The 27,656-nt window shown below is 38.3% G+C and overlaps 1 protein-coding gene across 3 annotated transcripts in view; it reads right to left on the bottom strand.

Moving 5' to 3' along the window:
• Nrt (Neurotactin) overlaps positions 1-27,656 on the bottom strand; it is a 229,208-nt gene that overhangs the window by 6,461 nt on the left and 195,091 nt on the right. For all 3 annotated transcript variants that reach the window (XM_083119214.1, XM_083119217.1, XM_083119216.1), the window contains 4 exons: positions 16,774-16,974; positions 13,298-13,451; positions 11,594-11,741; positions 9,171-10,069 (listed from right to left, as the gene is read on the bottom strand). In XM_083119214.1, coding sequence (XP_082975340.1) covers positions 9,171-10,069; positions 11,594-11,741; positions 13,298-13,451; positions 16,774-16,974 — 1,402 coding nt within the window. The remainder of the gene's footprint in view (positions 1-9,170; positions 10,070-11,593; positions 11,742-13,297; positions 13,452-16,773; positions 16,975-27,656) is intronic.

Here is a 27,656-nt window from a genome sequence, read left to right as displayed (position 1 = left end):
AACATTGATGTAACTATCTTCCTTTGTTCTGTTATGCATTCTTCAAGTTCGCTATTTTCCATAACATGTAATGGCCAAGTATCTTCTTTTAACCACGTAGGTCCATTCCACCAAATTTCCGAATCCTTGAGGGCTCTTGGTTCTACTCCCCTTGTTATCAAATCTGCTGGATTACACTTAGATGTGACATGATGCCATTGGTTAATAACAGAAAGTTCCTGGATCTGTGCAACACGGTTACCTATGAAGGTTTTCCATCGAGTGGGGGACGCTGCTAGCCACCCAAGTACGATTTTTGAATCTGTCCAAAAATATGTACTGTCAATTGGAATTCTCAAAATTGGTGTTGTTTTCTTAACTAGTTTAGCTAATAGAAGAGCACCGCACAATTCTAGTCGTGGCAAAGTAACTTTTTTTATTGGCGCTACTCTTGACTTTGCGCACAGTAATTTAACATTGATTCTTCCTAACTCATCTCTTGATCTAATATAAATGCAACAACCATAAGCTCCTTCTGCTGCGTCGCAGAATCCATGTATCTGAATGTCATTTGTCTTTTCTGTTGTCAGTACAAATCTCTCTATTTGGATGTGAACTATATCTGGTAGTTGTTGATACAAATTCGTCCATTGGTTTCTTAAATCTGAATCTAATTGTTCATCCCACTCCAATTTACAACTCCAAAGTTTCTGCAAAAACATCTTGTATAAAATGACAGTTGGACTGATAAGTCCCAGTGGATCAAATATGGAGCTAACAATTGACACAACTTGTCGTTTGGTTATGTTCGTTAATGGTGAACAAAAGTCTCCATCTTTCGCTACTTTGCACGAAATTAAAAATTTGTCTGTTGATGGTTGCCAGATGAGGCCTAATGTGTTTATTTCTGCTTCATTATTGAACTGAAATGGTAAATGAACTTCTCTGTGTTCTTCTGGTACTGCTTGCACCAATTCCTCACAATTGGAGCACCATTTGCGTAAAATAAATCCACCTCGTTTCAAGAGTTCATTCAGTTCAGACTGTAAGTTGAGCATAGTTTCAATGTTATCACCTCCTGATGCTACATTGTCACAATAAAAATCCCTTAATAATATGCTGGATGCATTGGGAAAGTTTTCGTTTTCCTGTCTTGCAAGCATTTGTAATGCTGCAACAGCTTGGTACGGTGATGAGGTTAAGCCATAAGTTACAGTTAATAATTCATAAGTTTGTATTTCTTCGTTTGGTGATTTTCTCCACAATATTCTTCGATATTTAGTGTCATAAGGATGGACTCTAATGTTGCGAAACATCTGGGCTATATCTGCTGTAAAAACTATCTTGTGCGTTCTGAACCTCAGTACAATAGAGTATAGATCTTCTTGGACTGTAGGCCCTGTCATTAGAACATCGTTAAGGGATAGTCCACTGTCTGTTTTCGATGATCCATCAAATACAACTATCACAGGTGTTGTAGTACTTTCTCTAATAATAGCATGATGCGGTAGGTAATATGACTCCTTGTTCTCTTCATCAGTAGTTTTAATTTGCTTCATGTGGCCTAATGATTCATAATTGTCCATGAATTCACAATAGTTCTGCCTGAGTGTTGGCTGTGTTGTTAATCTTCTTTCCAACTGATGAAATCTTTTGTCTGCTTGTTGAAACGAATTCCCTAATTCAGTATGATTTGGTTTGAATGGTAGCCTAACCATAAATCTACCATTCTTCTGCCTGATGGTTGTTTCTTGAAAATGCCTTTCACAATCCATTTCTTCTTTGCTCTTGGTCTTTGTGAATACTTCCTCTAACTCAAAAAACCTCTGTAATTGTAATTGAAGGCTATCTTCAGTACGTACAAAACATGAAGTAACTGTTGTAGGTGCTTCACATTGTTGAGGCATAGCTCCTGCTAAAATGTATCCTAACTCTGTAATTTGAATTACAGGATAATTTCCTATTCTTGTTCTTTTATCTGAACGTAGTAGCAAGAAAAATAGTTCAGATCCAATCAACAAATCTATGTTGTCTGGCTGATGAAATGAAGGATCAGCAAACTGAATATCCTTTGGAAGATTCCAAGTACTGCAATCGATTACCTGTGTAGGCAAGTCGCCTGTGATTTTTGGTAACACAAGACACTTCACTGTTGTTGTATAATTAGACGTTCTAGACTGGATTACAACATCTACACAATGTTTAGTTTCAAGACACGAATTGTTTATTCCCTGAACTGGAACAACATAGTTTTCTTTCGTCAGTCGTAGTTTTTTGCACTAATGATGTGGTTACAAAATTAGACTGACTCCCACTGTCTAAGAGAACTCTGCAATAATGAAATTGCCCATTGTTGCCCTTTACCTTCACTAAGGCAGTTGACAATAAAACTTGTGAAGTGTGTCTTTCTTTGACTGTACAATATGAAGATTGAGGTGCTTCATCTCTTGCCACATTGTTGCTTTCTTGAGGAGACACCCTGGAATTCAATAGTTGTCTATTGCTTGTATTGTTACTGACACTCGCCGATCTTGGTCTTTCAGGTGTATCCCTGTGCAAGAGAGTATTATGTTTCAAATTACAAATTTTACAATTTCCAGATTTACAAAATTTCACTGAATGTTTTGAAGATAAACAATTAAAACAAAGACCTTTCTTCTTCACAAATTCTTGTTTCTGTTTATAACTTGCCTGTAAGAAAGTCTCACATTGGTACAAAGTATGATTTGCAGAACAGTACATGCACTGAATGTTAGTGGATGTTGCTAAATACGTGTTGCTTTGTTTCATGAATTTACCTTGCTTATCATGTGATTGAAACTGCTTAGCATTGGTGTCACTATGTGTCAGTTTCATGTTTTCTAAAGCTTGACACCTGCGCTCTACAAATGCAAATAATTCTGACAAGGTAGGAAAGTAATCATGCTCTTGTGATAATTCAAATTCCTTACGAGTATTGTGATCCAAATGAGATACAAAATGTTGTGATAAAATGACTTCATCCAAAGGCACCTCAAGTTTAAGAGCCTTTAAAGCATTCAGATTTGAGGTTGCTGTATTTACAAACTGTCTCAATTCATTTGCATCTTCTTTACGCACCGACTTTATGTGTAATAGTTCACTAACGTAATGTGATGCAATAAGCCTGCTATTATCATATCTTTCAGTGAGCAAGTTCCATGCTACTGCATAATTTGCCTCACTGACTTGCAAGTTTGAAATGAGCTTACTGGCTTGTCCCTTTAAAGAGGACCGCAAATAATGAAATTTTTGTATTGCTGGTAATGTATTGTTATCATGGACCAACACTTTAAAATTGTCCTTGAATGGAAGCCAGTTTTCATAATTTCCATCAAAAGAGGGTATGGAAATCTTTGGAAGTCTAAGTTGAGACTGAACTGACGTAACAGAACTAGTACTAACACTGGGCTGATTCATTTGATCATGCCGCATCACTATTGTCTCCATTTGAGACCTAATGCTTTAGTACTTTTCTTCAAATTCTATTCTGTGAACTTCCTCTTCGGTTGCTTCCGATTGAAGTTCCAAACTGGTTTGAACGTCATTGAATTTGTCCCACATCTCTGTCAAGTGACTTAATCTCAATTTAATTTCCTGAACACTCTGTATATTAATGTCAAATGCATCGACGAATGCTTTCATACGGGTCAATTGCCCTTTGTAGCTTCCTCGCACAACTTTTAAACGTTTAATCTCTGCCTCTGTCATGGTGAAAGGATAACTGATAAGGTTTAACAATAATGCAATTAATGAACGTAATGTAATGTAAAGAAAGGAAAAGGAAATGGTACTAAAATGAGCCTGATTACCTGCAAACTTCAGCGCTGCCGATGTTGGACACACAATCGTCTCGCCGGTTGGAAACACTGCTGCACTGCTCGCACGAAGAATCAGCTGATTTCCTTCCCCGCCTTCTGAATATGCTTGCTACGCAATAAATTTAGTATCGAGATTCCGGAATGTCCCTTCTGCCACCCGCACGAAACGTTCAGTTCTTGAGACACGAATCCACACAACTGGACCACGCTATGTCAATGCGAAACTAGAACACACCGTTCACCACAAAGTTTACAGTTCACAGTCAGGTAGAGGTAAGACATCCAAGGCTTGGAGGACCATAAAAATGTTGGAGTTGCGTTGATTCTTGTAAGAAAACACAATCACAAATGCACACGCTGATTCTTTTGAGACATCTATTTTCTACCTGTAATGCACTAACTACCATGAAGTATCACTGAAAGGCAATTCTAATCACTTTAGACGACGTATGTACTTAGTAATGTCCAGCTGTGGTTATCGCGATTCGCGCCATGTTGCTTCTCTCTCACTAACCGTTTTTCTCTACTTGGCGCCCACGCAAACAGCTGACACACGGACCACACACGCCATCTCTTGAGAACAAAAGCAATCCAACCCACATCATCAAAACCAAATAATGAAAACAAGAACACATTCCTATACAATCACTCACAAGGTTTTTTTAATATTTTTTTTAAATTCCCTTTCCATCTCCTTTTTCTTCTTCTAACTGTGCTTAGTGGAAGGTGGGATGGATCATGTAGCTAAGAAGTAGTCAGGAGGTACCGAGACAACCATCATTGTCGCCAATAGTTCTTCAGCAAACATGAGTTTTACCAGTACCTAGACACACTCCCATTCACTAATAAGTGGTTTCAGAAAATATCTGCAGTCACAAAGAATAAATAATAAGAATAATCTTTTTTTTTTCATACTATTAATTTCTCATTATACAGGGTAATTATAAATGATTCATCGGGTCTTTAAAGTGAAATATTTCCAAAACTATTAATATAATATGTGTGTGATAATCATGAATGAACGAACACATCTGAAAGTTTTGGCACCTGCCAACAGATGGCAGCACAAACCTAGTTTCCAAAATGGTGTCTATGCAGCAGAAAGCATTCTGTGTTTTGGAATATGAGAAGTGTTTTTCCATTGTTACCGTACAGCGTGCATTTCAGAGACAGTTTGCAACTGCACCGCAAGGTCACCAAAGCATTCTGCGATGACATCGACAGTTTAAGGAAACTGGTTACCTGTGTAAAGGTAAAAGCACAGGACATCCAAGCATTTCTGGTGAAACAGTTGAGCGAGTTAGGGCGAGTTTTGTGTGTAGCCCATAGGCGCCGACTCCATGGGGCTTGGGGGGGCTCGAGCCCCCCCCAATGTCAACGATGTGGGGGCAGAGCCCCCAAATAATTTTGCTTTAGAGGATCTAATGTATTATTTTGCTTCTCTTGTAAAGTTTACTCTGAATTGTGGCACATGAACTTAACTTTAAATACACATTTGAAATGTTATAGACTATCAATTTGTGGGTCTGAGACCGCTAAACCATCAACTTTGGAGGGGCTATGACCAGAGACAGCAAAACACATGACTTACTACTATATACTAAGTATGTAATTATGAATTAGTATTGTTAACATTTTTACTAAAAAGAGTTTCAAAAGACGATGTGCATGAACTAGGGGAGTGGATGGGACGTTTGGGATACAAATGGCTCTCACATGACATTCAGAACGAGATCATTGATATATTAGGGAGATCTGTTTTGCGTGGTAGCAGATATTAAAAGTCGGGAATATTTTGCTATTATGGTTGACGAAACTTGGGACATATTCATCCGTGGATAATTAATATTTTGCATTAGAACTGTGAATAAAAAGTTTGATATTTTTGAGAAATTCGTGGGCTTTTATGAGATTCCGAACTCTAAGGCCAAAACTCAAAAAAGGGAGAGAATGAGTCATTCATTAATTTATTTCAGTGAACAGAGCCCCCCCAATAATTTTGACAAGTCGGCGCCCCTGGTGTAGCCCACAGAAGTCGCACCATTATTTCACAGCCAACTGTCTGGAAGATTTTGCAAACCAGATTGCGACTGAAACCGTATCGCATACAGTTATTGCAAATGTTACAACCAGACGACCTCATCAAATGATATGAATTTTGAACAGGCACATACGTATATTCTAGGCTAGCTAGTCTCTCTCTGAAGCCCAGATTAAATACATGAAATAATCTACTAGCAAATGTGACTGATGCTTCACTCTCAAATAATGACTATGGGAGAGAACAATAGTTTATGGGTGCCTTTACTTTGGACCATCAGCAGCACAGACTAGATCACCAGGCTTCATCCTGCAGATTCTATCTTCCAACAACCACCTGAGGTGGCAGGCTTACATTCGCTGAACACTCCTGTCTTCATTCTTCCCAGCGGTAGAGCCTCACAGCTATGCCAAATGTACAAACCTCGCTAACCAGCATGGGATTTTCCCCAGGAAAGGAAAATTTTGAAACGAAACTACTATTACAGGAATGGGAAAAGAGTGACATGTGATAGGGAATTTCTCCTCTCGGCCAAAACTACACTGTCCTAAGGAACACATGCAGAACTCTCAGGCAGCTGACCTTCAAACCAACCACGCTTTAAAATGGTGAGGATGTTTTGAACCCCTACTATGTTTATGACTGGGGTAGACTGACTGACTGGGGATGACGAGGGCAGGTCATTTCGGGAGTGGAAATTGTGTTGAAGGAAGTTTAATAAAATTGGGTTTCTTATTGCGTAGATTTTATGTAGCGTATTGAGTGAGTGAATTGTGTATGCTTTAAATGATCTGTGCTGGGTTGGGTAGTGATCGAAAATGAGTGACATAATTAATGTACTATTGATGAAACAATTTACTTGGCTTATGCATGAGGATAAGCTTCAAATCGTAAAGATATGCAGGCCTCTGGCATCCTAAAGAAGAGAATAATGGATTTGATTTGTTATTTAGCGTTGCTTTTCTGGCACTTTAGCTAATTGTGATGATGAGGATGAGTGACAATATGATGAAATTGATGAAGGGATATTCACAAAGAATACCCATGTCAATGCCTGGATTTGAACCCTATACTTTATAAATAACCATAAATATTTGAAATCCTTTCCTTAACCACTTGCCTGATTAACCCGAGTTAACTCAGAATTTGTTTTTGCTTTACATATTATTTACCAGAGTTATCTCGTTAAAATCATGCAACTGCAGTGCACTTTTCTGCCTACCCGGACAGTCTCGTTTGAGCTTTAAAAGGTGTTAATTCCCATTTTGGCCACTAGATGGAAGGTGTAGATAGCTTGTCGAGGTACTGCTGCCATCTACTGGATTCCCATGACACTACGTAGTTGTCGCCTTTCCAGTGGTACTTGTGGTCGTTGTGTGAGTGTAGTGCCAAAACTTGCAGAGCGTTTTTGTGTTGTGAATACATTCTGTTCATGTTTTAGTGTTTTCCATCGTGTGAAGAACGACAAGATGAGTGATGATGAGATTACAGACAACAGTATAGAGGAGGAGGAGGAAATGTACGTGAGTGGAAGTGATACAACAGTGAACAGTGTGTGTACTGACGAGACAGATACAGATAGTTGTGGTGGTGTACAGTCGCCTTCCAAAATCCTTGCTTTGGTATAAGATTTGTTGGGAAAGGCGTACTGTTTGACAATGGACAATTATTATAACTCACCACGACTTGCAGATCTGTTCATTTCCAAAAAGACTGATGTATTTGGAACACTGAAACGCAGTACAAAAGATCTACCATAGGCTCTAAGAACAGCCAAATTGAAGAAAGATGAAGTAGTACGGTTGCAATGAGGCAAAGTGACAGTCATGAAATGGAAAGATAAGAAGGATGGGACATTGTTGTCAACCATCCATTCTGTTGAAATGATGACTGTAACATAACGTCACAAAGAAAAAATTAAACCATGAGTGTTTGTCGATTACGATAAAGTGGGTGATGTTGATCAGCATCTTGCTTCGTATGCCACACCAAGGAAGCATGGCAAACAGTATTATAAGAAGATTTTCTTTCATCTGTTGGTTCTGTCTCTTTGGAATTCATATGTGGTTTACACCAAGACAGATGGAACAAAATCGCACCTTCAGTTCCGAATGGAGATTGTGAGTGACATTATCAAGCAGTACCATTCAGATGGTATGCTTCCATCAAGTGGCAGACCTAGCACCACCCCAACACCCCACCGTCTGTCTGGATGACATTTCCCTGAATACCTTCCCCCGATGGATAAGAAGCACAACCCAATGAAACAGTGCATCGTGTGTTGCCAAGTTCGGGATGCGAGAGGAAAGAAGATTCATCGCGAGTCAAAATACTACTGCCCAGATTGCACTCTGTGTTAGCCCATGCTTTCGGATTTATCACACTGTGGGTAGCATTTGATGTGAGACAGTATGTGTGATAGTCTGTAAACTGGGACAACATTAAAATGTGAAGACATTTTATTTTCCACAGTTTATATGCTATTTTCAAACATTTGTAGTACTTTCCATGTATGTACGAGTTAACTCACGTTAATAATTATGAAGGTTTTTTTAATAGTTTTGTAACCTTATTTGACCACAAAAATAGAATTTCGTTATTGTTCCTTAATTGCTGATACCGGTACTGATCAACCACATGCTGCAGTGCAACATGAATGAGATTCCCCAAAAGTGAATGTATGTGTTTGCTGCAGTGCCTAAATCAAAGATGTACGGTCCTGTTTTCTTCCCAGAGAACACTGTGTGTCATTCCTCGATATGCTGCAGTTGTGGTTGTTGCCACAAGTGAAAGAGGATTCCAATGACTTCCAAAAACTTCGTATTCCCCATTGGCACACTTAGGTGCATTGCTATCTGAACGAAGAACTCCCACGCCTTTGGATTAGGCAATGTGCTGAAGATGACTTAGCGCTTTTCCCATGGCCTCCTAGATCTCCCTACCTAACGGTTTGTGATTTTTTCCTTTGGGGGCATGTGAAAGACACAGTTCATGTGCCACAACTACCAACAACTTTGGTTGAGCTGCAGGATTGCATTACAGCTGCATTTATGACCATTAGTAGGGATATGCTAGAGCACATGTGGGGCAAACTAGACTATCGCATACATGTGTGTCGTGTGATGAAAGGAAGCCACATTGAACATTTGTGAAAGTATGTCTGAAACTTGGACAGTTTCTGTTTATTTTCATGTATCATCCTTTATTGTATGTGTTATACATATTTCTTAATGCAGCCCTTTCAAACCCGATGAATCATTTACAATTACCCTGTATATATAAAGATGATATGAATAATCAAGAAAACTTACCTATAACAATTGAATAATTCTTCTCATTGTTAATGTGTGCCTGCCAGATATTGTAAGGATTGTCTGTGAGAACAGCTCCATCTATGATAGCCCATTCATGTGGTTGCTGGCCCATTTCTGGAAGATCCTGCGGGAAAGTATTCCAGTCATCGGGGACAACTTCAATTAATTCTTCCGGTGAGCTGTCATAGAGGCAAGTTATGTCTGTGCACTCGATTGATGACAAGTACTTATCATTGATCATTTCCACCTCTTTCAAGGTTTTGTTTGAGTAGACTGCAGCTCCATTTGTTATCCAGACTTGCGAGAAGAGCTTCTTGGATTTCCGGGAGGCAGTGAGGGCTGCTGCCAAGGTAGCACCAGCTTGGTGACCCAGGATGGTGACATGCGAAGAATTACCACCAAAGTTCTCAATGTTCAAATTCACCCATTTGAGAGCTTGCACAATGTCGGTGAGGCCGTAGTTACCAGAATGTGGAGGGTGTACGTTTCTTGTTAGCATGTCCAGTGCCAAGAAGCCTAATACATTCATCCTGTAGTTCACATAAACAAATACCATGTTCTTTTCCTTGGCAAGTTTTGCTGATGGACGTGACGCTTGCTGCCATGCTTGTCCTCCCGCGAGTGTCTCACCAGCAATCACAACCACAACTGGCAGTGGTGTGTCGTAACCAACTTTTGGAGTGTACACATCTAATGTGAGACAATCTTCTGCACCATCGTAGGATCCATTTCTATACTTTTGCCAACAAGGTGTGCTAAAATTATGTGCCAGGTGTGTGCCATTCCAACAGTATCGGAGTTCCTGCAGGCCCTCCGCAGTCTTCCATCTCCTCTTTCCAACTGGGGGAACTGCATATGGTATGCCACGGAACACAAGTCCATTATCTTCTACCAACCTGAAACATAAAATATTATATTCAGTAAAATTGTAGCCATGATATTTTGAAATTTAGAACAGTATAGGCTATAATTTATATGTAGCACACTGTCAAAACACAAATTATAAAAAAGTGTAGCTTCTTTTATACACTGAAAATTTGGCAACATACTTTGAAATTTTAGAATTATTTGCCTGGAAAACTATAGGTGAGCTTCACAGTGACATTTTTGCACATACAAAGTCTTACATTTGACAAGCCAGGTATCTTAATACATGGAAGTTAAGGTTTGGCTGGACCTTTGGCATACGAATGGGTGATTTTTTCAAATTTTCCTCTCCATTCGAAAAAACCTCTTGGATATTTCAAAATGACAAATTACATATGCTTAGAATTGCTAGATATTATCAATAGTTTCGTGATTATGTAAGTCTATTAAACTATGGATAATATCTAGACAACAGTGACTACATGAAAATTCACGTCAATGCTCTAGAAGCAACTCTAAGCGTATGTAATTTTTCATATTTTGAAATATCCAAGAGGTTTTTCAAATCGAGAGGAAAATTTGAAGAAAATTCGCCCATTCGAATGCCAAAGGTCCAGCCAAGTCTTAAGGAGAAGGGTATGGCTTCACAGAAGGTGCACAATTATTTCAATTCTGTCAAAATGTATACTACTCATGTTGTAGTTGCGAGATCTTTACATTGACTATTAAGCCAGATAAAACTTATTAAAAATATCATTAATAAATGATTTTGGCATTTTCCTTCATGACCAGTTCTTTTTCAACCTGTTTTCTTTCCATTCATGTCCTTTGTGCAGTTATATTAAGTCACATACTCCTCGATTACTTAAAAAGTAATACTTCCATAAGCACCAATGTAAAATTTTAATTTCCTTACATCAGGCCACTTAGTTCTCTCTTGCTCTACATGAAGGAAACTGTACCCCTTATATAGTGTGGTAGTGGAAAAAATTCCCAGGGGGGGAAAATTTAATTAGTTCTACTCTTCAAGCATCAGGATATTATATAAATTATAAGTATAGTCCAACCCCCCAACCCCCCTTTCCAGTGTCAAAAATTACCCACCTCAGGGAGGGGATGCAGAAACCAGATCGAAATTCCCTCTCATTACTCGCTTAAAACACCACCCTTTTCTTACACTTATATTGATTGATATCAAATATTCGAGGTTGAAGTTCCAGATTGGGCATGAGTATTCCATGCAAAAATTATTTACCCTCATCATTAATATTAGCCTAAAAAGGCAGCAACGTTATGTAAAATAAGAATATATTGATACATGAAAAACTGATGGATTCAATACCAATGGTGTCACATTTAAAGATTACAGATGGTGACTTTAATTTGAACCATAATTTTGTAATAAAATGGACTCATTACAATACATGAATTATTTGATCCAGTGCTCAAAGTGTGAGACAAGGGAAGCTACCGCTCCAACTAGGAAAATTTACATAAAGCATCCCCCTTCTTCAAATGTTCCAGTGCTGGTTTGATCCCTTCTTTATACTTACCCTTGAACCTTTCCACAGGAAGTGATTGTGTTCACATATCGGCCATCTACTACTCTGTTTTTGGTTGCCCAATCAGGTTCAGGGCGTGGTCCAGATGCTGCTATTGCAATAATTATGATGACGAGCAGTACAAAAACTATGGCTCCTCCTGCAAATGAGTATAAAATTTTGTAAATTAAGAAATAGTTATATATTTGCACAGTGAAACATTACATTAAATTATTTGCACTTGCATATGATTGCAGATTGGAAGTAAATATCTGGCGTCACTTCATTCAGGTTTCACTACATCACCTTCTGTCCAGGAGCTAGCATATGGTGTCAGGACATATTTTAGAGAAAGCTATTCTCATATTTCTTAATACTGGTAGCTGTGTTCCTGTGTAAAGTAAATACAAAAAACAAAAATATCATGAAACATTTTGTTGGATTATTAAAATGTGGTGATGATTTTTACATGATAGTCTCCTTTTGGTTTTTGGGAATGTGGTATGGAATCATTATTAGACAGCATATAAAAGGCATAAAAACCAAACATAGAAGGTTCACATTTGCAAACACTTTAAATTTGTTTTGTTACATTACTTTTTCAGGCAGAAAAATATCAATATTGGCATCTAAGGTGTCATCTTCAGAAAACTTAGATTTTATTAAGATGATAATGCATACACTTAAGAAAAATATTTAGTATTTACATCAATATCCTGACTAGAATCATCCAGATAAATGTGTGTGTGTGTGTTAAGTCTGTAGCCAGGCAGGGGCCCAGGGGGGGGGGGGGGGGTGAAATTGCCAGAAAACTGGAACAAGGGTATACTGTGGCAAGTAGTGCATCTAAAATGTAAATTCATCATAGCTTTGTGTCACAGTTGTGGCCAATTTCGAGATGTACCTCAGCAAAAATGTAATTGTTAAGTCATGCTGGTCAATTGAGTACTTTGCCAATACTAGAATATCCATCAAATCATGATGAAACAATTGAATGTGGTTAGCCTCTATACACATAAAATCTGTTAAATGTATACATACTGACAGTAAAGCAATACTGTATTCATAATTGGGAAAAGAGAGACGCTGTAGTATATAAATACAGAAAAACTAGTACGGACTTTTATCCGCGAAGCTGTTTTTTCTTCTTTTTGGAACTTCCAACGAGGATGGTGGCAGTGGCCACTGAAATTAATCAAAAAAGAAGAAAAAACAGCTTCGCGGATAAAAGTGAGTACTAGTTTCTCCGTATTTAATACTGTATTTTTAAACAAAACATGCATCCATGACACATTGATGCTAAACTCCATCCTGTTTCATGGATATATATGACCAAATTTAATTTTTATGGACAACAGTGTTCTTCCTCATCATTCATCAGCTATATCAGACCTTAGAAGATATCCTTTAAAAGGAAACACCTACCTCGGAGAAGATTACTACCAGAGATGGTACATGAGCATAGAAAGGCACTCATGGAGGAATGGAAGCTCTGTGGTAGGAGCTACTCAACAACTGCAACAAATGATTGTTAACTATGTGATATGTTGTGTTCTTCAATGGCATGTACAATACTTTATGCATTATGTGTATGTGTGAAATCTGTAACTTTGTTGTTCATTTTTATGTTTTGGACATATGTGTATTTTTCAGCTCTTTTTACTTACTCAGCAAAGAACACATTCAGTAAGATCTATTACGATTGTTGTTACTTACCAAGGAGTAAACGATGGCGCCTAGCCATCCTTACGATCCTTTCCCTCCAGTCTTGCTTTGCTGCACCAGCAGCAGAAGTGTCAGCTGCAGCTGCTGTTGCATCTGTTGTTCCTGACTTACGGGAACCTTTTTCTGGATCCTGCTTCTCAGCTTCCTAAAAAAAAATTAAGTTTATTCCATTAATGTGATATAAGAAACAATCTATAAAAATAAATTCTATTGTTGCTGAAAATATAATGTACAGTCTATGAATATTTGATATGAAGTTATAATACAAGGGCTGTTCAAAGAGAAACCGAACTTTTACAATATTGAGAAAATGGTAATATTCACCAGATATTTTGATCTGTCTCCTTCAAAGTACTCCTCTCCAGTGTTTCTTCCAGTCCTGGAATGCCTGCTGGAACTCCAGTTTTGGAATGGCCTGTAGGCTCCTTAGCGAATTCCCCTTGAAATCTTCTATTGTCTGGAATCTGTGACCTTTGAGGGTTGATTTCAACTTGGGCAAGGGGAAGAAGTCTGCTGGTGCAAAATCAGTGGAATAGGTCAGTTGTAGGGCAGCATGTATCTGGTGATTTGTCAAAAATTCCCAGACGAGTGAGGAGTGAGCACATGCATTATTATGATGAACCATCCAGGACTTGTTTTACCACATCTGTGGCCTATTGCGCTGAACTTTTTCTTGTAATCATTGCATGACATTAACGCAGAAGGTTGTATTCACTGCGTAACCATGCTGCACAAACTCCGATCCCCTACCAGTCGAAGAACATGATTAACATCATTTTAACATGGGATCTACTCATTCGTCGTTCTCGATGGAGGTTCAAGCTGATCTGAAACGTCTGTACCATTCGTAACCCTGTGCTCAACTGAAACATTCCTCGCCATAGGCTTCATGTAACATTTCCTCACCATAGGCTTCATGAAACATGTCGTACGTCTCTTTGAAAGTTTTCTGTAATTTCACACAGAATTTCACCCATACTCGCTACTCTTCCAGTTCCTTCCTTCATGGTAGGGTAACTGAAAATTGCGGCAGGCACTCTACACACCTGCACTCAAATGCGATCTACTGCATTATTGTGGTTAGCACCGGCTTTCAAACTGGGCCAAGTTAATAACAAGAACACCACTAGGTACCCACACTGTCAATTCTATTCAACGAATTTATATACAAACTTTACAAAAGGAGTTTGGTTTCTTTTTGAACAGGTCTTGTATATTAATAGATAGGAGACCATCAAAGGAATATATTAATGAAGTTTTTATTAATATGCTTCTTGCTGAAGATAGAAATAAATTTTCTTTTAATTACGCACAATGTAAACTGTATATGCTACCAATTTGATTCACGAAGAAAATGAAACATTACTTTTGACTTTATAACTTCAAGTTCAGAATATATTTGCCATATGTGCACACATGAAATATTTAATATTGTTTTACCACTAGAATATTGCTAAATGCTAGGAGTAAATAATTTGTCATCATTACAAATTGTCTCTATAATTTGACAGAATGGTTGTTGTATTGTATTCTTTATGCTAATTAATGGCATTGACACCTAATTATACATTTACATGTATTTTCATATGGACATATTTCAGCTGGTATAATTATTTTATTTCCTTCAGCCACTACTCAAGTGGAAATGTAAATATTCCAGTATTCTATCATGGAATTTAAGACCCTTTCCTAGGTGGGTTTGGAGATAATACATGCAATAATTGGCTACACAGCAGTAGACTTACGCTGAGGGTTATATTTGATAGGTGAATGAGAAGGGATTCTGTATTCTTGCATCCGCCCTGATTGAAAGTTGTTTTTTTTCTGGGGGGTGTTATTGTGGAGAAATACAAAGTACTGTTTAGGAATGGATATATTGGCAATTTATTTACTCTTTTCCATCACTGTTGTAAATGCCTCCCCAGTGAATGTGAACGTTGCAAATGATCTGTCACATGGTTCTAGACCGTTGTTCAGAACAAGGCATCCATATTGGAAAATTTGTAAGAGTGAAAGGTGGGCATGTGGAAGATAGATTAAATCTGTGTTAAAACTTAGCATTTCCTAGTAGTTTAGCTAATTAAATTAGTGTCTTTTATCTCTTTTTGGAAGTGTCCAGTAGTCAACAGGGGGTGGGTGAGCTTAAGTAAACACAAAATAAAGCTGCCATGTCCAAAGGTGACAAAAATTATCTACACTTTTCACCATAACTTTCTTTAGGTTGGCCACACTGTCCACAGCTCTCACATGCTGAAAGGTAGTACTGTTGTGGTTATGTGGCTGAGGTTTCATATTTGCGCCATTGTTATTTCTTTTGTAACAAAGTAAACATGTTCATGCTGCTGGTAATGTGCACCAAGGGAAAACAGAGATCAGTGATCTGAAGCTTGTTGTGGACGATTTCGCACACAGACCCATGACTAACAGTGGCGTGTCGAGAATTTGCGAAAGGGGAAGGGGTTATGTATACTTTCTTTAATAGTCTGTCTTCATTTTGCCATCTTATCCTGTCTTTGATGTTCTTTTTGTTGAAGAATACTGGGCCAAAGAGGAGGGGTTATAACCCCAACCAACCCTCCCCCTTCAGGCATGGCACTGATAACCAAATTGCAGAGAGCATGCCACCTCATCGGCTGCCACCCTGTGACCCATCTGTTCCTCAGAATCATCTCTTGAGCTTGTTGAATCCTCCCATATGTGGTGGAGGTTGATGGGCGTCCCGCTCCCGCTTCGTGCTTCTCCCTTGTCCGGTCATTATTAAACCTCTCGATCCACACGTATACACTTCTATGGAGTAGAGCACTGTCCCCGTATTGTACTGAAAACCTAAGGTGAAAATCAGCCCCTGACACACCTTCGGAGCAGAAAAACTGATCATTGTTCTTTGTTCTGCGTTGGTGCACACTGCCAGCAGAGTGGCCATGTTTACTATGTTACAAAAGAAAGAAAAATGGAGCGATTAATATGAAACCTCGGCCATGTCACCACAACAGTACCACCTTTCAGCACGCAAGCTCTGAAAACAGTGTGGCTAACCTAAAAAAGTTATGGTGGAAGTGTGAATAATTTTTGACTTCCCCTCGTACATTGGTTGGTTTCTTTGCAAGGTGCCAAAACTTTAACGACAAAATAGCAAATGATTTAAGTTAACTTCCACATACAACGAAATTAGTGAGGACCAAAGGCAAATGCATCTAATGGAAAAGACAGTGATAACAAAGCAGTGAGTTTCTGTGTGATTGGTGGTTGTCGAAGTCACAAAAAAAATTAACAAATGAAAAATGACATTGTTCTGACTTGATATATCTTCTGAGTGTACTGTTTGCAAAGAATGTAGTAAAAAAGCAGCTAGAAATACATGCAGGAAAAAGTGTGAGAATTGACGATGCATGCAGTTGAAGTATGTGTCACTTTAACTGAACAGGAGTGAAGTAATATACTTTGAAACTTGATCTAAGGCGACTTACTTCAGGATCTCCCAATTTCTCCACACTCTCCACTTTAACAACCTCCATTTTCTCCTCCATTTCCTTGTTGTCTTCTCCAGCAGTCTCTGTCGGGTCCTTTTTTATCTTCTCCTCACCTTCCTCTCCTTCAGTAGCCTCCTGCTGCTCCTTGTCTGTAGGTTTATCCACCGTGTCAGCATCCCCAGCCTCTGAGGCTTTTTCCTGGAACCAAGGAAAAAGAAGAATGTATTCTCACACTTTGACACCAGGAAATTGAATATTCCCTACACAGTGATAAAGCTCTTTGGAAGAAGGCTATGAGAAATCTCATGTTCCGGTAACTCTCCATCTGGAAGGAAGTATTATTTACTTCTGCAGATCCAGACTAAAAATCAATATTCACTTCAGTACGATTTGTGCTAAGGAACAGTGTCCAGGATTTTCGATAGGGGAGGGATTACATATACTATATTTAGTTTTCAGCCTTTATTTTGCTATCTTTACCTGCCTTTGATGTTATTGTTTTTAAGGAATACAGGGCCAAAAGCCCCACCAACACCTCTTGGGCATGCCACTGCTAAGTAATCACTTTAAGAAAGATTATTTCTGGAACATCTCCAGCAGACTGCGATAGTCTAGCTAGCGAGCCTACTAACAGTGTTAAGCATGAGCAAGATTGTTACCGTTTGCTGCCAAGTTGACATGACGTCAGCGTTTCACTTGTTGATTGGATGCTGTGGGAGTTGCGACGCACTTCCAAGCAGAATATGCATAACAGCCAATGATGCTATCAATATAATCTCCCTCTACTTTGAATTTTTCTCAAAAGGGGACATTGTCAAAAATATTTCTCATGGTATGTTGTAGTCTACTAGAGCCTCTGGGCAAAGCTGACACCTTGTTCCAACATTTGTTGTAATCATATAAATACATGAAGACGATATTATATACCAGAAATAAAACACATGTATGTTTTCATACATGTATTTCATTACAATTAATGATAATAATTGATTGTGTGCAATTTGTATGCGAGAAAATTAACTGTAGAAGTAACTTGCAGTTACTTCAAGTACTAGTAACTAATGAAGCAAGTACCTGTAAATGTAACTCAGTTATTTTTTTAAAGTAATTTTCCAGACACTGATTGTAACATAGAATCAATAGGATGCACTCTATCAGGGAGGATTTGCCATTAGGCTATCCTATGCTTTGCCTGGGCTATAGTCCATGGGGCTGCCTAAAAATGAAGACTGAAAGGGCAAAGTGACAAAGACCATCGATAATAATTATTATTAATAACAAACAAAACTGATAACAAAACTGTCAATAATAATGATAATGATAATAATAAAGCCCTAGGGTTCCAAATTTTATGAATTCTCCCGGAGTCTAATAATTGAATTATTGTATAAAAGTGACAGAACTAGTTCCTTTATAGAGATAAAACAAGGAATAAGTAAAACGTTACTATTAAAAAAAATCACGTGGTCAGAAACGACTTCTGTGGACAACACCCTTAACAAGAAACAAGCTAATTACAAGCTTACCCTCCATTTGCAAGCACAGCTTCAGTTTCGTGTCATCAAAATGGGAACTGGAAAGTTCTATTGTTCCACTTAAGTAGATTCTTATCCTATTGTGTATTCCCTATGGGTAATCCCTTGCACAAAGCCGAGAGGTACAGCACCCTTACTGCGAGCGGACGGTAAATAATGGGATTTGATACCGAATCCCGGCTCCCAAAGCTTAATTATAGGGCTTAGGGATTTGCTGCCACCTGACGGCAATAAGAATTGGCGGCAGTTGTGTTCCACATGGCGAAATTCTACTGCACTCGCCGTCTTTATATGAAGTTCACCGAAAGGATAACTAAGTTTGATGCACATCGTGTGTGTCCGAATCCTCGCACTGGGAAGTAGGCGAGAAATATTTACGAGTTTTTTACATGTAGGATTACTCACTTGAAGAAAAAAAAGGGGGGCTAGGCGTACGTTTTCTGTATTGTTTTGTATTTTTGTTATTTGAAGTCGTTTTTCAGCTTCTTTCAGTTAATCACGACGATGAAGATGAACTTTAAGGATGAATAATGACAAAGGAAAAACCATGTTCACGATTGCTTTCTTCTAATTGCTTTATTTTCGCTTCAATATTTATTTTTATTACACACAATACACCAAATGTTTGATAATAATTATCAATAAATAATGTACCAATTTACTATACGCCCACCAAACTATGGTCCGCCATTTTTTGTTATGTGGCCCACCTTAATTCGTCTAGAAAATCTGAAAGAGGAAACAGAAAAGAGAAGAAGGGAATAAGAAAAAAACAAGAAAAAGGTTTGATTTTGATTTGATATGATTTTTGCTATTTAGCGTCACCTTTTCTGCAACTTTTAGCTAATTCCGTCGTTCGGGATAAGTGATGATATGATTAAATTAATGAAGGGACGCTCACAAAGAATACCCATACTCAGTCCGGGATTCACTGCCACTGGCGTCATAGCGTGCTGTGATAACCACTGCGCCGCGGAGGTCGGCTATCATATTGCATGTTAGATTTTTCGGTTTAAATTCTTTAAAATACGGTCACGTCCCGTCTTTGTAACATGCAGACTGTCAAATTTTAACAGTAAGATATTGTAACTTTTACGATAACTACAATAACAGAGTGCGCATACTTAGCATGGCTAATGGGTTCAGCTTGTCAGAAAAGAGAAATACTGACATACTAAGAGTGACGCATCATTTTAATACCCTTCCGTAACTAATAATGTAGCACATCCACAATATGTCCATTGAGAATGTAAATGTTCTATCTCCAAATTGTAAACAAATCAAGATATTTTGGCTGTGGTCTATTTAGGATGTAAATGTTTCTTCTTTGCTTTTGTTATGCCTACATACAACCAATATTGATATATGGAGACTGTTCATACATAACACTTGGAAGCAGCCACAAGAATGCAAACTCCAAACCCCCAATGGAATCTTACGACTATTTCCAGAGTGGAGGGGCTGTTTTTCAAATCTGTCAACCAGATTTTACAATCTCTTCCCCCTCCCCCCCCCCACACACATATATAAAATATAGTTATTTAATATATGAATATCCACAGTGGCTCATAAGAGATAAGAGGAGGCCGAGAGGCCTCTATTACGGATTATTTTATTACTTATAATTCCATTAAACGGTAGTAAATCCAAGAAAACTGAAATATTATGTCTTACGATAATTACAGCAACTTTCCATCGCTGCCTGGTACTCGATTTTCGCATGCAGTTAGGCATGATGGTATTGAGTTATTTCTTTAATGATTATTAACATAACTGAAAACCGCGCTACTTTTAAAAGCAGGTGAAGTACACGTGCAAATATAATTGAGAAAATCCATGTTTCTGAAAATTTCAGATCGATGTGTTGCAAATAAAGATGCCCGTGTTCTCATTTACCATTTCATCACTTTATGAATGAAAGAGTTAGAAAGAAATAATAGATTGTTTATTTTACTTCACTTTTCTGCCATTTTTGGCTAATCGCGAAGGCAGTCGATGAGATTGAGGCAATATGGTATCTTTTATTTTGTAGACGTTATATTTTTTTAAATTTTAACGTAAAAAACATTTCTGCTTCGAAAAAGGCGTTAAAAATGGCGCAAGATGGCGCAAAAAAAGACCGATTCTTTCAACTATTACTGATATTTGCAAATCTCAGACTGCTATTTAGAGATTGAGATTATAAAATGAAACTCTCAGTAATTTTAGAGCATTTGCTAGGCTAAAGTGTTCCAACGAAGACTTTCAAATGTAGTACATGGTTGGAGGGCTGAGGTATCAAATATGAGTCAAGTCGCCACGGCAAGCCAACAGCTTTAAAATTAGATATTTTGATCTGTAATTATCATAGCAGCTAGGTACCTGGTATTGCATTTGAATGAAATAAAATAAGTCTGAACTTCACAAGAGTGAAGGCGTCAGGCGAGATCGTCCCCCTCTCACCCCCGAGAGGTCTAAAATATCGATCATGCCTCGACCATGCCACCTAAAACCAAACAATTACTACTCCCAACGTAAAAATAAATCTCGAGCTAACATAAGAATATATGGTGTTACCTCTCTTTGGGGTCTAAAACTAAGTCATCAGTCCTGAACATGACGTTTAAAACAAACAGTAAACTTTTAATAAAAATAAAGGAATAAAAGGTCCTCCCTTCCCACGAGAGGTGGTGGTTCATACACTCCAAAGTTTGCAGCTTTAAAACCCGAAAGGGCAGATGGTATATGGAGACGATACTTGTCTGTCTCTAGTCTAGTCTTTTTCTGCTCTTTCGTACAGAAAATATAGTAAAAAAACGTAAGGAGAGAAGTAAAACTTACCAATCTCTTGATTCTACATCAGGCGAGTAAGTGCAGTGCAGTGATCTTCCGACGCGACCTTGCAGTCGGTGCACTTTCTGCAATAGATTCACACGTAGCCTATATATGCACAGTTATATCGCTTGGTGTGGAAAGAAATCCAAACTCATAACTGCAATTTCCAGAGTAAATGCCGAAACACGCCTTCTGCAGTTGTTCTACTCTGAACAATAACTGTGTCGTCTGACCAAGTCTACATTTGGAAAGGGAAGGGAGATTAGCCTAGACTTTAATTTCCAAGAACTTGCAAAGTGCACTTTTTCTATGTTCGATGACCTTTTTGACAGCAATGGGTCCTTAATGATACCTCGTGTTCGGAAAGTGCACCGGAAGATTTTAAGTTAAGCTGTCCTCTGTCCCTCTACCCCGATGAATTATATCCAAGCTTCATAGCAAAACTGGAAACAGAAGCAGCGAATTCCTGGGGGATACGGGGATACTTGATTTGCAGAGACCTCACTGCGATGTCACGTGCTTCTTGCTGTTAACGGAAACTTGAGTGCACGTTCACAAATCTAGTGCAAAAATATTTTTCAAAATATTCTTCAAAACAAAGATAAGTTGAAATAGGTGTAGTCTCATTTTTAGGGAGTAACTGGGGGATGGAGAGCAAAAAGACAATCTTGCCCTTCTGTGGTTTCTTCACATCAGGCAATAACGAAAGCATTTGTAGGTAGAGGCGGAACAACCAAAGAAGGAACGTTTGTTTTTTGGCCATTTAAATTTAGGAAAGTTTACTGTTTGTTGTAAACGTCATGTTCAGGGCCGATGGCTTAGTTTTAGACCTCAAAGAGAGGTAACACCAATTATTCTTATGTTCACGTGAGAGGTTTTTTTTACCCGTGCATATACCACCGTGCCATGAAGACACATTTACGAAATGTGGGGGTAAGGCCCACACATTCTCGATTTTGGACATTTTGGTGGTGATTTGATCAGCACCACGCTCCAGCCGCCCTTACCCGCCAATGTTGCTCCCAGGTACCCATTCATTTGAGGCTGGGTGGACCCAGGAGCCGCTTTATGCTGGGAAAAGGCCGGACAAATTCCGAACTTAGATCATCCACCCCGGAAATTGAACTCTGTTCTCCGCGTGACAGTCAGACGCTCTAGACCTCCGCGTCCTCTCGCATTCGTCTCGAATTGTTTTCCTTTACGCTAGAAGGCTCAAGCTTCATCTGCCTTCCTGTTCGGAGTCCTTTCATCCGTGCAATGTAGTTGTAGATGGAAAAGAATAGATTTAAAATAGACCTGTTCTCTGCCACCCCCCCCCCCCCCTTCCCATCAGGATACGCTGGATTTATTGTTTCACACCGACCGCACCTGTACATACAAAATCTGGCAGATACAAAGGAAAACTGGAAACCGAAGCTGCGAATTCCTACGGGGACAATTCCATCTTACGCTTGATTTGAAGAAACGTGGCTGTGATTATTATCTGCACGTAGGTTTTTCTGTCACATTATTCTTGCTTGTAGCTAAAACTTGAGTCCGCGTTCATTTAACATGTGCAATATTTTTTTTCATTTTTTCAAAACGAAACGTAAGATGGAAAATATAGTGTCTCATTTTTATCACGCGACCGGGGGGGGGGGGGCAAAAATACTATCTTGCCCCCCTCGATAATAAGTGGGGGTCATGTAACCCCCCTGCCCCCCGGTTCCGACGTCCCTGACTATTTCCCTCAAAGAACCACAAGCGCCATCCGAGTATGAGATAAACCACTTGCATTCTAACCTCGGTCACTTGTGGCAGCTGCTTAGAAGTACTCGTGGACTTCGGTTCTTACTTTTGTTGTTAACAGACAAAAAAATTTACTAATAGTGAAATCAAACTAGTTGATTGATTGAATTTATTTTACTTTGCTACTGAATGAAATTTACAATGAAATTGTGTCATCTCCATTTCAGAACAACTCATTTCTAAAATGCAGTGTTCTCTCGTGGATAGAACACGGACACTCTCAAATCGAAGTTAATGTTGCGTTTCTATATGAAATTTCAATATTTTTTCTCTTTTAGAGAGGCTTCAATATATCAGCCTTTGCAATGATACGAGAGAGAGAGAGAGAGAGAGAGAGAGAGAGAGAGATGAAGAGGAAAAGAAAGGAGAAAGAGAGAGGAAGAGGAACTCGTACAAACTTTCAGCACAATGCTGACAAAATGTTCAATTAATATATCATATCAAACTTTCAAGATCTCTCGTGAAAAAAATTGCATTCTCAGTGGACAAACATAATTCTTTATGGGAGAGGAGGCATTTTCGTAAAATTTTAAATCAGGACAAGAGAGCGTTTATCTGCATAAAGCTAACGAAGGTTAGGTGTTATATTAAAGCATCGGAGTAGAGTGAATTTAAAGCTAGAACAGTGTGAGAAGAATGCCATGGAGGGTGAATATCGAGGCTTCTGACGGAAGGGCGAAAGAAACAAAAGAAGACAGTTAAGCGTCACAAAAGACGTGTGTCATTCGCTCTAAGAAAAATTACGCATTAAATGAGAGGGATGAGTCAAGCCACCGGAGAAAAGGACGAAAATGGTTTTGGTACTGTGAACTGGATATCAAGGGAACTGTCTGTGACGGAAGAACAAAAGATGAGCGTCGAGTGATGCGTGGGTGGAGCAAGTTATTGTATAAAAGACCAGAGGAGAGAGAAGAAATCTCACGAGGTCTCCGCGAGTACAGTAAGCATCATGTGACAATTTCCTGACCTTACGTAAATGGAATAGGTCACACGGTCCCCAAAAAGAATCAATGTTTCTTCAAAGTCAAAAGCCATCTTCTCAAACGTGTATACGCTATGGTATCACATACTGATATTAGGAGACGAATACAGACGTATAAATTTCAGTATTATGTAACGTTTTCTAGTAGAATCATTCCTGGTAGGAGTGAAATGTACTTTTGTTTCCGGAGATACTCTAGTGTACCGTAATTGGGATCCCAGCATCTCTCCCTATAATTTGTACTGTTTTTTAGGGGGCCTCCCCGATGGTATAGTGATAACATCGTCGCCTTGTAATCAAGGGGTTCCTGGTTCGATACCCGGTGGAAGCACATAGTGGTTCGGATCCCACTTTGAACTGTAGGCCCAGTACCGGTTAGCCTTACTGTGCATAAGGTGGACTTAAAACACAAACTCGATCAATGGACCCAGGATATTTAGGATTTATTTTTAAAAAAATTGCAATTTATGTTTTTCCTTCGTGTAAGGGACATGTTTCACTTCAGTAACTATAATTATTACTTTTTTGTGTTTGAACCTTTATACTTTTTGACAGACAAGAGAAGGTGCAAACAAATCATAGTTTTAAAAAGTTTGACATAATGTGTGTAAAATAACGCTATTTATTGGCCATATTAATATAATCAGTTAACCACGGAAATGGCATACATTTCTTCTGCTAGTTGAAAACCGAAGGGCAAAATTTGAAAGACGTGTTTGTAAGTCATAATAAGGATGAGTGAAAACTTAGCCTAAAGTGATTTGCTTATTCCCTCCAGAAAATGGAAGCAGTCGAGTATCAAATCAATCTGTGAAATGAATCCACCTTATTTTAGAGTGCCTATTGTTGCCTATTTTAGTAACCAGTACTACCTGCGAAGATAAATGCCTAAATGGCAAATGGTTAATATTATGTTAAATACAATAATTGTTAGTGCCTATTTTGCCTATTTGCTACCCTACCTCTCAATCCTTATCCTAGACAAGGCATATTCTTGGTCAAATAAAGGGTGGCGCAAAAGTCATCATCCTATTTGAACTGGTCTATATTTTGACATCTTCTTGTTTATATCAGTAGTGTTTTGTCAGTTGAATAGAAGATACTCACGAAATTTATTGTGTGCGAAAATGAATAAGTATACCCCACAAGAACGTGGAAATATTGTGACAATTTTGCGTGACACTTTTCCGAGCCGAGTAATATCCCGTTTTGGTGATTTGCCATGGCCGGCCAGGTCCCCCAATTTGTCAGCTCCAGATTTTTCCCTTTGGGGATATTTGAAGTCATTGGTTTATGTGAATAAGAGATATTACAGCAAATAAAGGATAATATTCAGCATGAAATTGAAAACATTTTCCCTAAGATTTCCAACTCCATGGAAAGCGCAATAAAGAGAGCCCAAATTTGGATCAATTTGAATGGTACTCATTTATTGGATATTATCTTTAAAAATTGAGGACATAAAACTTACAAGTATCAATAAAAGTTTAACACAAAAAAATCTACTATGTTTAATTTAAAACCCAAGCGATAGGCTAAGAAAATCAGGTGATGACTTTTGCGCCACCTCGTATGAATATTTTGGGTCGTTAACAATTTCCTCCCAAGAGGCAAACAATAGCATAGAAATACATGTGCGCTCACACGAGACATCTGCGTTCACAAAGTTTGTGTACTTCCATTGTTTACCCCCTCCCCACCATCACCACCGCGAACGCAATGTTGATATTGGCGATGAGCCTCCTGTGCAGAGGAAAAGTTAATTGGGACTGTTAAAGTAATTTTGTTTTAGCCGAATGCAACCCCCTTCCCCGGTCCATCATGCCCTAACAATACTTCCCTCTTAACAACACTGCTTTCCATATGCCAAAAGATATATTGCTTCCAACATATGGCAGTGATCAATTAAGTTCGAAAGGCAATGAGGAGTCATTGCTCTATTTCTCTACAGCGCTCCATGCGGCTTTTTCGATAAACTAGCGAGAGGGGTAGGTTATAATGAGTGTCCGGAATTTTATATAATTATATATTTTATTCGTGTTTATTTAATCGCGTAAAAGTAATTAGGCGTATAAGACTCGCTCCATTTTTCGTACACATTTTTGAGGAAAAAGATTTATCACTGAATTTATAATTAATTTACAGTATTTCATGTACAGTGGGATAAATGAGTATTGCCGTGCAAATTGTCCATCACCATGTTCGTGCACTTTATTTGACCCAATAAAAGCTTCAATAATTAGAAATAAAACTCTAAACAAGGTGTCGACAACTTCTGCATCAGCATACATAAAAATCCATCGCTTAAAAACGCATAGGATGTCTGAGAATAATTAATGAAAATAGTCATGGACAATTTGCCGAGCAAAACTAGTGGATCCCACTGTACGTCTACTTTCAACAAATAACGTATCTACGTAATCTAACTAGAAAAGAATATATTTTAATCTTCTTCGTTACACACCGCAAGAAAGCAAGATAGAAATCGTCTAATTCAGAACATAGAAAGTATCCAGAAATGAAGGTAATACAAATCTGAGTATCTGCATATAAGACGCACCCTGTCTTTCAGACCTATTTTTAAGGGGGAAAGTGCGTCTTATACGCCGACAAATACGGTAGTTATTACTTATATATTTTCTTACATTTAATTTTTCTGGAGATTTATAATCAGCTGAGGCATCTAGTTATGACAATAATAATAAAAAACATCATATTAAGAACTATAGCACTATATTGTGTAGCTTTAATATTTCTTCTAGTATTTTGTCTTATTGATAGCTGATCCAGTTTGTAAACCGCCCCGGTATTATTTGTTTTACTACTACAGCGCTCCTTGTTTCTTTAGCTTTTCCAATTCATGAGATACCAAAGATATGTGGTACCGATTCTTAACCTGTACAGCATATATGTTGCAAGTTTAGCTGTTCCTCACGTTTATATAGGCCAGTGAGGCCCGAACCCACTCAATAATTTGTCGTCTTGTTATTATTATATTCGTTATGGAGTGCTTATTGAAATCAGTACATAAAGATTTTTTTAAAAAAAGTTGGAACGCATTGTTGGTAGGCATTAATATCATAATACATGGAAGGGAGGATTTATGGGATTTCTTTGTGAAGTTATAATTTAACTTTTTGAGCCCACCCAATGTTTTTGAAAAGTTGGCGGCCTTGGTTCTAGGTATGTTAAAATTTTAGTACTATCCTTAAATTATTATTTTTAAAAATCAGTCATTCTACCGGACAGGCAAGTGGGTGCTATTTTTTATAGTGGGCTTGTGTCCGCCCTTGACCTTCTAGTGTCAACGCTTTGAATTTCGATGGTAAGACCCATTCGTACATGATCGCAATTTTTCTTATGCTATAAGTAACAGAGGTAGATTTATATGAGTGTTAACTAGTGCCCGTTGCAATGTCAGATGAACCGTTGGGATTATTTTGTGAGAGCGAAGAAAAGAAGACTACACACGGAAGTTGTAGACATGGTTTGCCGCCTCTGATCTCTCTGCTTCGGTAAATCTTCACACTTTTGAGTTCACTTCTCCATGTTCTCAAGATAATTTTCAAAACAATGACGTCGTAAAACGCTAAACTTTCGTTTTAACACTCTTACATCATTCACTACAATTAAATTGTCATTTTCCAGAAGACAATAGACCAATAATTCGTTAGGCCTATATATATATGTGTGTGTGAGTGTGTGTGTGTGTGTGTGTACATATAATATATGGTGTCGCCAGAAATGTTTGTAGCGGGGAT

The sequence above is a fragment of the Lepisma saccharinum genome, chromosome 3 (genome assembly GCF_977018435.1).
Source record: "Lepisma saccharinum chromosome 3, izLepSacc3.1, whole genome shotgun sequence".
In the NCBI taxonomy this organism is placed as follows: domain Eukaryota; kingdom Metazoa; phylum Arthropoda; class Insecta; order Zygentoma; family Lepismatidae; genus Lepisma; species Lepisma saccharinum.
This window is presented reverse-complemented; position numbering and strand designations above follow the sequence as displayed.